At 34.3% G+C, this 16,655-nt stretch overlaps 1 protein-coding gene and 1 long non-coding RNA gene across 2 annotated transcripts; one reads left to right on the top strand and one right to left on the bottom strand.

Moving 5' to 3' along the window:
- Positions 1 to 2,023: 2,023 nt before the first annotated feature.
- On the bottom strand, positions 2,024 to 4,984 carry LOC113110554 (uncharacterized). The gene is made up of 3 exons (XR_003293176.1): positions 4,717 to 4,984; positions 3,311 to 3,394; positions 2,024 to 2,217 (listed from the first exon to the last, which is right to left on the bottom strand). It is a non-coding gene; the product is annotated as an uncharacterized LOC113110554 (long non-coding RNA).
- A 604-nt stretch (positions 4,985 to 5,588) lies between these two features.
- LOC113110543 (C-C motif chemokine 20) lies at positions 5,589 to 6,591 on the top strand. The gene is made up of 4 exons (XM_026274681.1): positions 5,589 to 5,844; positions 6,002 to 6,101; positions 6,224 to 6,301; positions 6,416 to 6,591. Exons 1-4 carry the CDS (start codon positions 5,766 to 5,768, stop codon positions 6,456 to 6,458), a joined length of 300 nt encoding a protein of 99 aa, XP_026130466.1. The 5' UTR covers positions 5,589 to 5,765; the 3' UTR covers positions 6,459 to 6,591.
- Positions 6,592 to 16,655: the final 10,064 nt, after the last annotated feature.

Genomic DNA, 16,655 nt, shown 5'->3' with positions numbered 1-16,655 from the left:
TAATCGTTAAGAACATTATTATCTGTTAAAAATTGTTTTAATTGATCGTTTAGCAATGATTCAAATAATTTAGCTAAGACTGGTAATCTAGAAATAGGACGGTAGTTGTTAGGATCTGAAGGATCTCCACTTTTAAATAAGGGAATAACTGTTGCCGACTTCCACGCTCTCGGAATAATATTTGAAGTACAGTATGTGACTCTGAAGTCACATTCAAATATGGGCATTGAAACTACAGTTTAGATCTACTTCATGTTGACAAAAAAAAAAAAAAAAAAAAAAAAAAGCCTAAGCACAATCAAATAATGATGAGCTGTTGTATGTTTACCTTCCACCTGAGCAATGAATGACTGATCCAAAAAAGCAAATCAGACAAGACAAATGCAGCTGTTTTGACAACATAATTTCAACACCCTGATCACTTAAAAGATGCATTTGATGAATTACTATGAATGCTTTTACAAGCACTAAATGAATACCCAATTCAAACCATTGAGGATTGTATGTGTATTTTGGGGCTGTAGCTGGGTTTTGGGCACATACTGCCACCTGCTGTCTACTGTGTGAGCTCACAAACATTTATTTGCCCATGTTTACTGAATATTCGTTTAGTGTGCTCTGTGCTGTAATGCTGTAGTGCTCTGTATATAGACTCAAACTCACAACCTTATAGTTAGGGAGTCAAACTCTCAAACCACAAGGCCACGACTTCCTACAAATTCACAAATTTGTGCACAAATTCACATAGTGTCAACTAGAAATGTTGCAGACAAAACCAAACAAACAACAGTGTTGCTGTCAAAACAACTGATTAATTTATTAATTATAAAAATACATTCTAAACAATACATTATATTGAAGGATTTCTGTTTCTGTTCATTTGTTCAGCTTAAGCCAGTTTTTGATGGTGTCCACATTATGATGACTTTTTTGTGTTCCTGGAAGAGACAATTAAATAAAACTCTTAGGAGAAGATTCTCAAGTTTGATCTTCAGCTCATTCAAATGTACCAGTATATTCAGCATATGGAGATGTATGATACTGCACATTACAAAACTTTACACTGGGTCAGTAATATACTTGCAGTTTAGTCATTCACTGTAGCCACTTTAAGCCTTGTGCTCACAGTCATTGCTAAGAGACATTAAGTGTGTGTTATGCTGAACTCACTGGATATGCACGATGGCCCTCTGAACCCATAGATCATCAGGGTTAGCACAGACCTGTCTGTTCTTCACCGTAGTAAAACTACAAGAGAGAATTTCTAGATTAAATATTACCGATATTACAGCTTGTTCTCTTACATAAACATTAATACAAAAGACAAAACCAGGGTTGCTCCTCACATGACAGCCTCTATGTTGCAGGTCATGGTGGCGTCCTGTCGAGTGAAGTCTTTCAGTCGGAGGACAGGAAACGGCAGTGATGAATATTTGGTACAGCACCTCACCGGACCTTAACACATGACAAACTCTCAGTTCATGTGGTTTCATGACACTTGACCAACTACCCCGACCCATTTCTGTATTAAAAAATTAATTCATATGCTAATTTTCCTGGTAATAAACTTTGGATTGTAAACTATGAATATTGTTGACTCTGAAAATTGTTTGGTCTATTTTAAGTCGCTTTGGACAAATGCATATGCTATATGCATAAATATAAACATATATATATATATATATATATATATATATATATATATATCATACATGTCATACACTAATTAGTAGTTAAGATGCACTCAAAAAGTCAAGCCATACTGTAGTTTTATTATTAACTATAAGCATAGGCTTAATGCGAATGCAACCGTCCAAATTCTAAATGATTACAAATGCATGTGGTTACATTTCAGGAGCGGCATTGGGAACTCAAAGCAATGAACAACACTTAAAAACCAAAGAGATTGTCTAAGAAAAGTTGGTTTTACTTACTGCTTTGACTCAAGTTGACCCAGACACACAGCAACAGCAGCAGCGTGGATGACGTCAGGACGAGTCTGTTCATCATGGGAGGTGAAACAAGCCACTTATAGGTGAAAAAGAAAAATGAAAATTGTTCAACAAGATAATGACAGTTGTGTAAGACAGCAGCAGCAGTGTTGAGGATGGTGATGATGAAGATGCAGAGCTCTCCCAGTCCACATTATCTGGCATCCCCAAAAGCTACATTATATAGCTGTTCTGAGGGGATTTTGTAGACCACACAGGAGCGTCACTGAGAGGATGGAAGACAGGGGAAAAATCTGGTAAATATTAGTAGGTCAACTAAATTTGAGTACTAAAACGGGATATTCCATTCCTCTCACTATCATGGGTACTGTAATTAGAAAATTGATCCCAATTTGTGATACGATCACAAATATGTGTAATCCCCGAAATTACTGGTTTAGACACATAACATTATTAATGCTGGTAAATATACATTTAAAATATATGTAAGGAATGCAAAATCAACAATAAAAAACAACATCATTGTGACTGTAGATGCAACAAATTAAAATACAAAAACAAACAAACAAATAAATAAATAAATAAATAAAAACAACCAACAAACAATCGCCTGATTGTAAAATGGAAAAATGGCAATAGATTAGCTTTAGTTCATAAAAAAGGAAAAAAACAAAAAACAATAATGTACAGTATTCCTGGGTAAACATGTAGATTAACTTTTCTCCTCAACATGAAGATTTTATGGTAAAAGGTACAGTATTAAAGTACAATATAAGATAAGCTGTATATTTTAGGTGTCATGACTGGTCTTCATTTTATTACTTTTTTTTTTTTTTTAACTGAGGAGATCGTAGAACAATAATGAACAACAATTTACACATAATGTATAAATGTTAATTTATTGCAAGGAAAAAATGGGAGTAAACAAAAACTTAAATAGGTCAAAATTCTACATATACTGTATATATTTGTGTGTGTGTGAGGGGAATTTTTTTTATTTTATTTAAATCTTATTATTTTAGTTATCAGAATTTTAATTGGTATTTATATTTTGTTTTAAATTTAAAATTTAGCACATAAAATCTGAAAACATACATCATACATGTGTGTGTGTGTGTGTTTAATAGTAAGCACAGCTAAGACTCAGATACTGTAGCTCAATTTTTCATGAACTATTTTCTATTTCAAGTGAGCAATTTAGCAATTTTTCCATGATGAATATGTGGATAATAAAGATGTCTGTGATAGGTTACATGAGTTAAATATAATTTCATATGCATTTACTTTCAAGACAAAGAATTTAAATAACATGTACATCTAGTCAAACATTTAGACAGTTTAGTAACATTTATACTAACATTCAGAAGTCAAAGGCATCCGCCTTTCCTGGAAATTGAACACTCATCAGATTCTCTTATCAAAGCTCCAGATCAGATGGCAGTCTTTGATGGGAAAGAGAAAAAAAACATATATATATAAATTATAATCAACCAGATATGACTTTACTCTAATTCTAATCCAGACACTCCCCTATTTTAAAAGATCAAAAGTGTGTTTCATAGAAATTAAACTCCAAATGTCAAGCGGCATGACACCTCTTTAAACCTGGAGGTGTAAATGAAAGAATCTGAAAATGTTTTAGTAAAACCAACACAGAGAGCAATGCTTTCAAATTGGTATGTCTAAAGTCAAGCAGGACGACTAAAGCGAAGGCTGTGGGTTTGAAGGGAAGTGATTCATTGCTAAAGGAGCCACTGTAAGGATTTGTTCTCATACTTATGACCTATTTCACCCTTTGATGTTAGGACATGAGTTACATAAAACATTATGACCTAGAAAATATATGTAATTCTTCACACCCACTAGAAACCACACGTTAGCATGTGGAAATGAGGACGCCCGCTGAGCATGTGGATAGTTCAGAACTATTCATTTGTGTGTGTGTGTGTGTGTGTGTGTGTGTGTGGTTTTATCTATTACAATTGTTATATAATCATAAACCACAATATAATCATAATTCAATAATGTATTCATTCTATAATCAAAAGGTTAGGGTTTAAGTGCTTGTCCTGGTGGACATTTCCAGTTCCTGGTTACAAAAGTCCCATGCCAAATTAACCATTAACCATAACTATATCTGTGATTCCAAGTGGTTTTACAGTATGTAAAATATTCCATGTGTCAGAGTAAATTTAAGAGAAAAAAATACAAATGCCGGTCAATCCCACTTTAAATAGTAAGTTTATTATTATTATTATTATGTTTTTTATTTGTATGCAACAGTCATTTTAAAAGAAAAGTTCACCCAGAAATTAACAATTAGTGAAAATGTAATCACCCCCGGGACATCAAAGACACAGATGAGTTTATTTCTTCAGATTTGGAGAAATTTTGTATTTAGCATTTGTTCTGATTAAGAAAGAAACAAAACTACATCTAGAATTGCTTAGATTCTAGTAAAAAAAAAAATATGTTTTGCAAATTTTCATTTTCGGCTAATTAATAAATTAATTAAATATACTTATAATAACTAATAATTAGTTTTCATTAAAAAAAAGTTATGAAAAATGATTGAAAAGTGCAAAGATAAGTGCACTGCAAGTCGTAACTGCCAAAACATTTTAAAAAGTTGTTAATTTTAGTGTGGGTCAAAATGATTTTTAAAGCAGATAAGCAAACAGATAAAATAGGATGTTATTTAAAACTTAAAAACTTAAGGGATAAGTTCAATTCCAGAATGAAAATTCTGTCATCATTTACTCACCCTCCTCTTGTTCCAAACCCGTATGAGCTTCTTTCTGCTGTTGGCCATTTTCTTATATAGTGCATGTGTAAAGTAAGCTTGTTTGTAAAGAATACAATCTGAATGTGTTTGCCTCCAAAAATTGAGCATGGAGATATTTGTTAGTTTATTTGCCAGATATCCAAAAAATATAATTTTAACTCCGTTATTGTCACTACAGCAATAGTGTGATCAAAACATTGCAGCTGTACATATATTCAATACATTTTAAACACTCATAAAATTGTAATGTTCCTGTAGCTCAAACTGTAGGGTTTGCCAGGGAAAGCAAGAACTGATAAAATGTGTACGCACAATGCAATGTAACTCACATTGAATAAAAGCATCTGACAAATGCATAAATGTAAAGTTAAAACACTTAACAAAATACAAAATATAATATAATATAATATAATATAATATAATATAATATAATATAATATAATATAATATAATATAATATAATATAATATAATATAATATAATATAATATAATAATAGTCAACAGTAATGACAATACAGTCAAAGAAAAGAAGTATTAAACTATGCCACACACCCTTTGGTGTATTCATTAATCTAATTTAATAATACATAACGTAAAGTTACTTATGTCATAGCATTCTTTGGCAAATTTTTGGTCCTGGATTTTTTCTTTGTTCTTTGTTTCATTGTTTCTTTGTACTTTAGGCCTCCTGGAGTTTCCAACATTGTTTCTATTTATTTACCAATATAGGAAACAATTAAAATATGTTGATGGTTAACTCTCTTTTAAGGGAAGTAAAAAAATTAAACCCTGTGCTTTCCCTCAAGCTTTTTTCCTCTGCCTTCTTCCTTGGTGCACCTTTTTGACTTTTTTTGTTTGTACAGAACAAACTTACTTGCGTATACGTATGCACGGAAAACCCTGACTCGGGTGTTTCCATGTCCACACTATAAAAAAGCTAGTCTCTTTGCATGCGCTCACAATTGGCACATTTCTTATCTGACACACACATCTCACACACACAGACACAGACACAGAGACAGAGACGATGACTCGAATTTCAGCTACCGTGATCATACTTATGGTTGTAGCTCTTAGTGTGCTTCATACAGATGCCTCTGCTTTGTGTAAGTACATTTCTTTATCATCGTTTTGATAAATCTATTTGAGACACTGTTATGTGGAAAATGTTTAATGTTTAAATATGAGGTTCATAATGTGAAGATATTTTTGTATTGTCTAAATAAAGTTACAAAAAAAACTAAACTTTAATTGTATTTACAGCATGTTGCAGGAAGTATACCAAAGGAGTAATATCAATGACATATATTAAAGGATATTCCATTCAGACCATGACAAGAAACTGCCACATTGATGCTGTCATGTAAGTATAAGATGCTTTCTGCATATATGGTGCATTATTTATTGACTGATTATATGTGTTATGACTGATTCCTGGAGAGAGAAAAAAATAAAATAACTAAAAGGTGTTTCTTAACCTCACAGATTCCACACATACAAAGGCAAGAACATCTGCACAGACCCCTCCAAAGCCTGGGTGATGGAAAATATCCGTAAGCTAAAGTAAGTTTGCAGATATGCGAGTGCTGTGGTTAGATAAAAACAAATGAACACAGAATAACTGAACAGCCTTGAAACGAAAGCTAACCACTCCGTTATCTCTTTTCTGTTCTGTAGGGAGAAAGTGCAAGTAATCAGCAAAAAACATTCAAGGGTCTAATTGTTCAACTACTGAGCCTAAACTGATGTTACTACAAGAATAATTCTTCGTGGAGGGGGATCTATTTCTTTATGAAATTTACATATTTACTCTGCATATTTGTATATGCATATTATTTTATACTGTTTGATTGCTTTTTTAATTCAATGCATTAAAATTTAATGTAAAAATGTAAAAAAAAACTTGCCTTTTGTATTGAAATGATTTTCATATAAAATGGATAATAATAATAGTGTGTATATGCAATGCATGTGTAATGCAATTAAATGTCACAAACTTGCATATAATAATTATTCATATAAATCACATATGCACACACACATAGCATATATATATATATATATATATATATATATATATATATATATATATATATATATATATATATATATATATATATATATATATATATATATATATATATATATATATATTCATATAATGGGTTTCAAGACAATAGCAGTAAAATAACTGCACATAATGTAGAGCACAGCTTTTAATTAATTAAGTTGTGCTTAATGATTTATGATTATGTAGATTTACCATGTGATACACACTTAGTGCATAGACTAAAAGAGGAGAGAAATTTTATTTTATAGGACAAAATGAGGTGAGTTAAATAATTACCTGTGACTGGTCAGAGATAAAGCGTGAGTTCATAAGATGCTAGAAAGGCTTTAGGACAGAAATTTCCCATAGGCAATTTGCTACAGCTCTGGGAAATTCCCTTGATGTCACCTATGAGGGAGGACTGGAATGCAGAATAAATTCTCTCTGGTTTGAATGAACAAACCTTGAGAGACATTTGTCAAATTAATTCTCACAGACACATGCATTGTTCTTCTCGTGGGTGTCGAGCTTCACCCAGTAATAACCAACTGAAAAGCCATCCTGTGCGTCACAGCGCTCTCAGGCCGGAGAGGCAGGGACGATTATTAAGGAGCGGTCTAGTGCTGGGTTGGGGTTAGGCATTCGTTATAGTGGAATTTACAGTTGGAGTGAAGTATAAAAATATAAAAACAGATGAAATACTTCTAAGATCCACCTGGTGTCGCCCTCCTCTGTATTTAATTGACCTAAACCAGCGACTGTAGCCTCATCTTTAGCATTACGAGATCAATAACAACACATCTATAATAAACACAGTTACTTTAATATACTCTCTCTATAACTACAAAGTTTTTGAGGTCTTTCTTACTTACTTTCTCAATATAAATGGCTCCTGAGGAGAAACTAACAAAGAGATGCAAGGTGCTCAAAATGATAGCCTATAATAAAAGATAAACGGAAAAAGAAGACCTGATTTTGAAGGGAAAGTCTAGCAAATTTCGCCTTCTGTAAGAACGAGGAAGAAAGACATAATCCCTGCAAAATGACCGGACAGCTGAATACCATAGGATACATTTGTGTTTAGAAACAACAACAGGTGCGGGCAAAATGTAAATGTTAGTTTTAAAGGGATATTTCACCTACAAATAAACATTTTGTCATCATTTATCCTCACCCTCGTGTTGATCTAAACCCGTGTGCTTGTGTTTCTTCTGTGGAACATAAATGAAGAAAATCGGAAGATTACACTGAATGGCTTCTGAAGCTTTCATACATACAAAAGTATCATCAAAGTATCAAAAAGTATCATTTTTAAATCCCTTTCAGAAGGAACGAACTCTGTATGAGAAGACATTTCCATATAGCCTAGTATTAAAAACATTTTGAAGTTGTATTTTGATGTATATTTCAATTATTTTAATGGAATAATTTTCTGAGGAAAACTACAAAATTCTTTTAATTTCCCACTTTTTCCACAAGTATCTCTTTGGCGTTTCAGAGCACTGAACAGTTCAAGAACACACTACCACTTTCTATTTTACAGCATCCCCCAAATGAATTTTTGGCTGCTTCTAGGGACAATTTTTAAGCCATTTTGTCCCCAGAATTACAACCACATGCTTCCTGCAGCTGAGTGGTTTAATTACCAGCCATTCTCTCTAGTCAAGCCATGACTGGTGATGACATCATTGCCTCGGTCCTCTCTGCACGGCTGCACACACAGAGGACTTCCTGCTGAATAATGGAGAAACACTCACACACAAACAGGAACTTGGCAACAAAACAGCTCCACTGCCCAGCTCTAATCTTTCCTTTTATGCAATCACACGCTGAACGGCAAACTTCCCCCGTCACATGAACTCAGACACGTGTGAATGTCTAATTGCTGTTCATATTAGCCGATACTCTTTTGATAATGAGCTAAGATCACAGTTACAGAGTTTCAGTGTTGAAATCTTGGGTCACGCGCTGTGACTAAAGCATATTGCGTATTTTAAAAAAAGGGATAGGCCTTAGGAATGCAATGTGTTCTGCCTTCCTGAAATAAAAAAAGAAAGCTGCCCTCATCAAGCCATTTAATCGGGCCTTAAAAGAATACACTAGCACTGAGAATAACTCCGACAGACAGTGTCGTTCTGCATTATGTCTGATTACTTCATCTACAGCTCCAGGCTAGGAGGTTTGATCCCAGAGCTGTGGATCTGACAAGTGCTGTAGCCGTGTTCTCACAGACCTGTGCAAGAAACTGACTCGTTTAGGGCTCAAAAAGAACCGTACAATCCTAATATCTGAGTTTATTGAGCTGACTCATGACTCAAGAGTTATTAGGTGTCGATACAACTTTATCTTCACAGCATTGTGAATTTTATTGTGCTCTGTGGGTTGTAAACTAATAAAATAACAAAACCAAATTGGAGTAATAATTCTCAGGGAATTCCTTGTGTTCACTCAGCTTATTTAAAAAATGGAACATTTTGCTCTTATAGATTTACACGAAGGGAAGTGATGCTTATTCTAAAAGGTCAGCCAATCATTGCCCTTAATTCTTTGGGACCTAAAACAAACAATTTTTTCCACCAATACCATAGTACTTACTGTACATTAAAGAATAATAATTAAGTTAACATAATGTGGTATATGCACTTAAATACAATAAATTAACACTACTTTGATAAATGTCCAACAATCCATGAGTATCATATCCAAAACATGGTAGTACCATATTTGACATTTAATATAAAGACTCAAGATGACAAGAAACAACCATTATAACCAATATATTTTCCGCAATAAGGAAAAATTTTTTTTTCATAAAATTATTATTATTATTATTATTTTGCAAAACCATGGGCATAGTTTTTTTACTGGGATATTTGCAGTTAAACATGATTATTTAAAGAATAAGTTGAATTAATGTGGGCCGGTGGCTTGAACAAAATCATATATCATCAATTAATAATGTCAGTGCTCAAAGTATGTTTAAGTTAACGTTAAATCTGTTCCCCATGGAGAAAATGTATGGGATTTTCCACTTCAAGATCCCACCCTTTGCATTCCATTGGACTGATAATGTCACCTGATTAATATTCATGAGCCAAGCTGATAAGGTTTAGAATGCACTAACCTCACCCACTTTTCAGACTTCAGATTTATGCTTGGTTCATAATATGGTTCTTGGTGTTAACAAATGTTGTACTTTGGTAAAATCATATTTCGCATGACACTCCCTGTCTTTAGTCGAGTTTAAGCACTGGTTTTAAAAAGAGAATCTTCTCAATAAAAAGAAGAGACAACAAACACTCAAAATCAGGACAGAGGCGCAATGCACCACTGAGATTTTATTATTCAGACATTTTATTCAGCTCCACTGAGAACATGGAAGAATGAAAGGTAGTCAAAGAAATAGACAGAAGGAGACAGAAAGACATCGTTCTTTGATGTGTTGGATGGAGACACACACTCATTTCTACATTTCTCACCTACATAAACTAAAAAGTTGCACAAACCACATACACTTGCAAGTGCCTACCAAACAGACACACAGCTGACAGAGAGGACACAGTTTTCAGTAGCAAGAGCCATTTTAGGCTCATTTCAGGCTGCAGTGAACACAGTATATAATTTGAGAGACAAAACAGCCAAATGAGGAGAACATCTAAATGATTATGCATTCATCCTCCATTTCCTTCTATCCGCTCCACACACACACACATATACACAACCACCAATTAGATGCAGGAGGAAGCAGTCAGTGCGGCTGCTTCTATTTGTGTCTTCCTTGAAGAACTCCAGATCCGTGAGGATGAGAGCAGGAGAAGAAAGGAAAAGAAAAGCTGATCTCTGCTGTACTGGCGTAGAGTGTGATGTATGCTGGCATGACGGGCTGGAATCTGGGCCATAGTTACATTCATTGTTCAGAGAGCTGTTACACAATTAACCCACCGACAGCAATGAATGTTGATTATGACCTTTGAAGAAAGGAAGTCGCTTGCAGAGGTGGGCGTGTCTGGGCTGAAGAGGGCGTGGCCTCAGGGCACAATCAACGGTCGATGGTTTTTCTATGTCAAAAACTCACCGACAGCGTTGAATGTTCAACAAGACCAGCAAGAAGGTAGCTAAGACCAATATATATTATTCAAACCTTGTCACATGGGATTCTGCTTCTTCCAAAAAGCTTCAAGAAGAACCTTCACCACGCTTATCCAAGTGTCTTGCTAGAAGAGAAAATGAGAATATGGAATTCAAAATAAGAAAAACTATTATAGGATAAAATGTTAAAAAGTTAGGGAACAGTATTTTTTTTTAACAAAATTAATATTCTAATTTTAGTTTAAAAGTAACTGTGACATTTATAATGTTGCAAAAGATTTCCGTTTGATTCTACAAAACACAGCTTGTAAACACTGATATTAAAAATTGTTATTTGAGCCAAATCAGAAAATTAATGATTGTAATAATGATTGATTATGTTTGACATTAAAGAACAGGATTAATGGTTTCTAAAAATTTGAAATCACAGAAATAAATTACATTTTAAAATAGATTAAAATATATAACATTCGTTTTAAATTGTAATAATATTTCACAGTATTAAAGATTATATTATAGGCTATTTATTTATCGATCTTAAACAACCCCAATTAAAGCCATGTCTAAAAACTGGACAAGATTAAGTTCCTGTCAAAAAATGAAAGAAAAAAAAAATTGAATAAAAATATGCAATTTAATTAATATAGCTCTACAAACCTAATAGAGCTCCAGAAAAAGTTTACCTCTCTCACACACACTCTTTATTTTCAGACAAAAGGCTGTGATCTGATTTCCAATAAAATCCAAACTCTTCAACCAAATCGCTCTACCATTTCAAACACAATGGACAATGAATCCACACACACCACACAACCTCTTCAGATGACCATGGCGGGGAGAAAGGGTTTCCGATGGCAACAGCAGTGTAAGGGAGGGATGTGATAATCCAGGGGGGTTGTGCGTAAAGTAGATGTGTGTGTGTGTAGTGGGGTCCCTTGTGAATCCAGATACTCATTACATTAATCATGAGACAGAACAAATACAGACTACCCGAAATGAAAGGGAAGTCTAGTTTATATTCCATCACCAAAACATTGCTCTGATGGTGTTCTCATGGAATTTTTAGATATTATCAGTTATTTATCAGGATATTTATACAAACTTCATACATTTGTGTGATCAGTGTGCACCCAGTAATATAGAATATACAGTAGCATGCAAACACATATTTTCCACTAAGGTTGTTAATGAAGATCTTTTATACACCTGAATAAACCTGGTCAGTATAACAAATTTGCTTACATTTGTTTAAAAGTTATGTTTACCTTACCAGTTATGTTCACACAGGCAAAACATTTTAATTTGTTTAGATCAATTCATTTTAGTATTTCAGTTAGCTTATATATATATATATATATATATATATATATATATATTTTATGATTCACTAGTCATTATGCAGTGCTGGATGTCTGATTGATTTGAGCGAATCGATAAGTAAACTAAGTTATGTTCCTGCAGACCAAAAAAAATTTCTATAAATTTTTTTTTTTTTGGCATATCCAACACAAATGTATTTAGTATTTAACAATTTATGAAAAATATTGTGCTGGAGTAGATCATTTCAGTAAATCAATTAGCATGCTCTGTTAAAAACCATTTACCGTTTGATTCACATTCATTTAGTGAATGGATTAGTGACTCAAGTTATGTTTACAGAGTTTTTGGTCTATATTTAGATTTTTTTATTTAAAATATATATATATATATATATATATATATATATATATATATATATATATATATATGTGTATATTTTAATATAAATATTCTGTTTCGCTCATTTTTGTGAATCAATTTGCTTGTGCCGTTTTCATTATTCAATGATTAATATGTATTGCTGGAACACCGGATTCATTTTAGTGAATCGATTAGTGACTAAAGTTCATACAGGCAAAAAAATCTACATTTTAGGCCCATCTAATTTAAATATATATATTTTTACTATTTTAACAGGAAAAAACATACAAAAACATTTGTCCAAGTCTGATCCAAACCACCTTCTAGAAATCTGAAATATTTCAGAATCTTACATTTTTTTAAATAATTTTTAATTGTTCAAAATCCCTCCAAAAATTCTGTTACGTCAAGTTTAAATAATAAAAGGGAAATGTGGTCACAGAATTTTGGAACCCACTGTAATTGCACAACACACTTTCATTAAAAATACACATTCACTCCAACTCACCCTTAGTCCCACAGCAGTTTGTCCTTTAGTGTGAATCAACACCTTTACAAAAACACCAGAGCTTGTAGTGTTGCTATCAATTCCTTATTTGTCCTAAGAATACTAAAGGTGGTCTGAAATGGTCCGGCTTCACAGAGAGAGAGAGAGAAAGAATGTGCTTTCCTACATACACGTGTCTGAGATATAGTCCATAATGGCTTTCAGACATGGTGGTCTGATCTTAATGTGGACCGTGGATGTGGGCTTTTTCAGTGCGTCTCCTTGTGGTCTTCCACAAAATTTGGGGCGAGGTTAGTGGGGGGTTGGGAGGGGGCCCCATTTTAGCTCTTAAAATACCCTGCATCAAGCCGTGGTCGGGCAGCTCGTCTATCAGCGCTGATTACACATCGCTGCCGCAGCGGACAGGAGGCAATCAGGAACACGTTCACACCTGATGTATCTCAGAACGCTTCCGTCCTCTACAGCCACCTGTGGTTTCCACCGCTGTGGACGTGGCTTTACTGTGAGAGAGGAAAACTACATGATGTCCAAACTAATCAAACTAATAGAACTAAATTTGGAAATGAAGAGTAATTAAATGGATATGAATAGAAATAGAAACTAAATAGAAATGAAGGGTGACTATATAAATCAGTTAAAACAATGGTTTACTGGGAAGTCTGCGTCGTAAATCATTTGTTTGTTCAGTTGAATCAGTTCAAACAAACTGATTGATAGATGTACTGGGGAGATCAGTTCATTGTAGAGAATCACTTTGTAGTTCTGTTTTAAAACATGATTCACTGATTGATAAGTAGTACTGGGACGTCCAGTTCGTTTTTTAACAAGTTGATTTTTATTTTTATTTTTTTAATGTTATGTTCAAACTAATAATTCATTTATAGATGTTGTGCGAGGCAGATCAATTCATTTTACTGAATCAATCTGTTCTGTTTAAAAAAAAAAGTTCACTGAGTGATATGTTGTGCTTGGAAATCTGACTCATTTCAACAAATCAATTTGTTTGTTAATTTCAAAACAAAGGATTCACTGATAAATGTCATGCTGGGATAGATCAGTTTATTTTAGTGAATCACTTTTTTCTTTTTTAAAACATGATGTACTGATTGATACGTAGTTCTGGGATTTCTGATTCATTTTAATGAACTGATTTGTTTATTCAGTTTAAGAAAATGATTCACTGATAGATGTTGTGATAGATCTCAATTTGCTCTATTTTAACAAATAATTCACCGATTGATAAGTAGTGTTGGAAAGTCTGATATATTTAACAAAATTATTGGTTTGTTCATTTGTTAAAATGAGTTATTGTTTGTTCTAATTGGTTTGCTCAAATGAAATTAGCTTTTTTTGATGGCATTTAGTGTACATTTACCTTTTTAAAGTTACCGTATCATCATCAGCCATTAAAAAATATATTTTTTGACAGCATGTCATGACTGACCAATCAGAATCAAGTATTGCATTATGATGCCGTCTCTCTTGCCTTCGCTGTGCTGTGAAGGATCACTGAAGACAAGATGCTCTTTTGAAGCTGTGCGGCTCTGCTGGACAGTGACGGCATGCCAGACGATCTGATGAGATGAAAGAGAAGCTTCCCTGATTTTCCACAGCGATATGTTCTCACAGTGCCGCAGGTGCCATGAGGTTCAACTTTAAGGTTGGAAATAAAGTAGGGGACTGGAAAACCAGCTAACCCGATCAGCCCTCACTAGGAAACAATGCAAAGAGAAGCTCAAATGAAGAGAATTGACTAAATGAATACTGTGCATCTTGGAAACAAACACTTTAAATAATTCTATATCCTTTTGCCGATTGGTCAATCAAGGCACTGAGCAGACAGATATTTTTGTATAATGACTGCTAGTCTATGTATTTCAGTTAAGCAGTCATTATCCCAAAATTAACCTTTTCAGGCCAATTAGGTCTATTAACCACAGTTGTTCCAGCTAAACAGTAAAATGTGTCATATTGTCAAATTCTAGGCGTTTAACCAAGAGGAAAACAGTTCAAGTGCCCAGACTCTCCGAGTTCACTGCCTCTCAAGTTTGTTTTAGTTTTTAGCTCAAAAAGGTAAACCCCAGTTTAACCTTTGACCCCTAAACCTTCAGGAATGCAGCCCCGAGTCGCTGGTTGCATTGTTCCAATAACCCCATAGGAGAGAGTGTATATGCATGCATTAGTGTGTGTGTCTACAAGAGGCATTTAGAGTGCTGTCAGGATTTCAATGAGTTTGGCTCTGCTATCAGCCCGAAGCCTTTCTACGGGTCACCTGCTACAGACGTGAACTCAGAGACCGTCTGGGACTGTGTCACCCCCAGCCCCACAGCGTGCACACACCCAATCGCTCAATTACACGTACACAGCTGTTTTCTACACTGCAGACAAAAGGATGTTTGTCAGACCTGCCAATGCACAATGTTTCCTATTGTAAAAATCAGTGGCTGGACAACCCACAACCCATTCAATCTCTGGCAAATCAGCACTCAGACTCTCAGTTTCCTTTTAATCACCACAGAGTTCATTCAAAACCCTCACACAGCAACACAAAGAGACAAAGAGAGAAGTGAGAGGCAGACTACTGACAAGTACATTTCCAAACTACCAACTAAACTACAAGGACTACTGTAAAGGCCCATTTGTAAGTCACTGGATAGTTTCACTTAAAGTTAGTCTAGGAGATTTCGGAAAGGCTAGCAATAGCAAACTAGTTCTAAAAGCATAAAATCCCACCCTCCCAGCAAATCACTCTCCAAAGCCACGCCTCCTCCAAAACACATGAAAACGCACAGGAAGACCAGAGGCTAAGCAGTGACACACTGAGAGACGGCGTTGGTGAAGGGTTGAAAGTAATGCGGTCAGATTTTCTCATGTCTCATTCACATGTGAGAAAATTTTACAGTAAAAAGCACATAATATTACAATAGTAAGGCCATCTATTCTCACTTGGTCTGCAATAGCTTAATGGAAAGTGCTTATTAAAGTTATGTAAATAAATTCATTGACAGGCAGGTAGGACAGCTTATCGTAGTCCTCGGGCTGAGGAATGAGATTGGATGAACATTTTATGGTCCTACACCATCCACAGATGATTAAAATACATACATTTAGACCACTGAACTTAGTGATTGCTATCGGGATGTGAAGAGACTTTTAACCAGCATAAAAAATGTTTTCTTACCAAATCAGCTACCCTGCTTCTAATAAATTTAACTAAAGTTAAACAAAAAGTTAATCTTCGCAATCAATAAAACATTCTCACCTTTTTTCTCATCAAGTTTTTTATGGTGAAACATCAGTGCTAATGATACACCGACTTCTAATAAGGTGAATGGCTTCTGTTTCTTTCCAAAACTACTCTAAAACTTCTGGTTTGGAAGAATAAAAGATTAGTGAGAACTGAGAAGGTATGAAATTACACAAAAAGACCAGATTGCTTTACGGTAACGAAGAATGCGCATTTACAGCTATACACTGTAATACTGTATATTTATGACAGTAAAATTGACTCACTCCACTGTAGGGGGTAAGAAAAAAAAAAACACATACAGTTGTTTTAAAGTCAGACAGCAATTAAACATCGCCACTGC

The sequence above is a fragment of the Carassius auratus genome, chromosome 2 (genome assembly GCF_003368295.1).
Source record: "Carassius auratus strain Wakin chromosome 2, ASM336829v1, whole genome shotgun sequence".
Lineage (NCBI taxonomy): Eukaryota > Metazoa > Chordata > Actinopteri > Cypriniformes > Cyprinidae > Carassius > Carassius auratus.
This window is presented reverse-complemented; position numbering and strand designations above follow the sequence as displayed.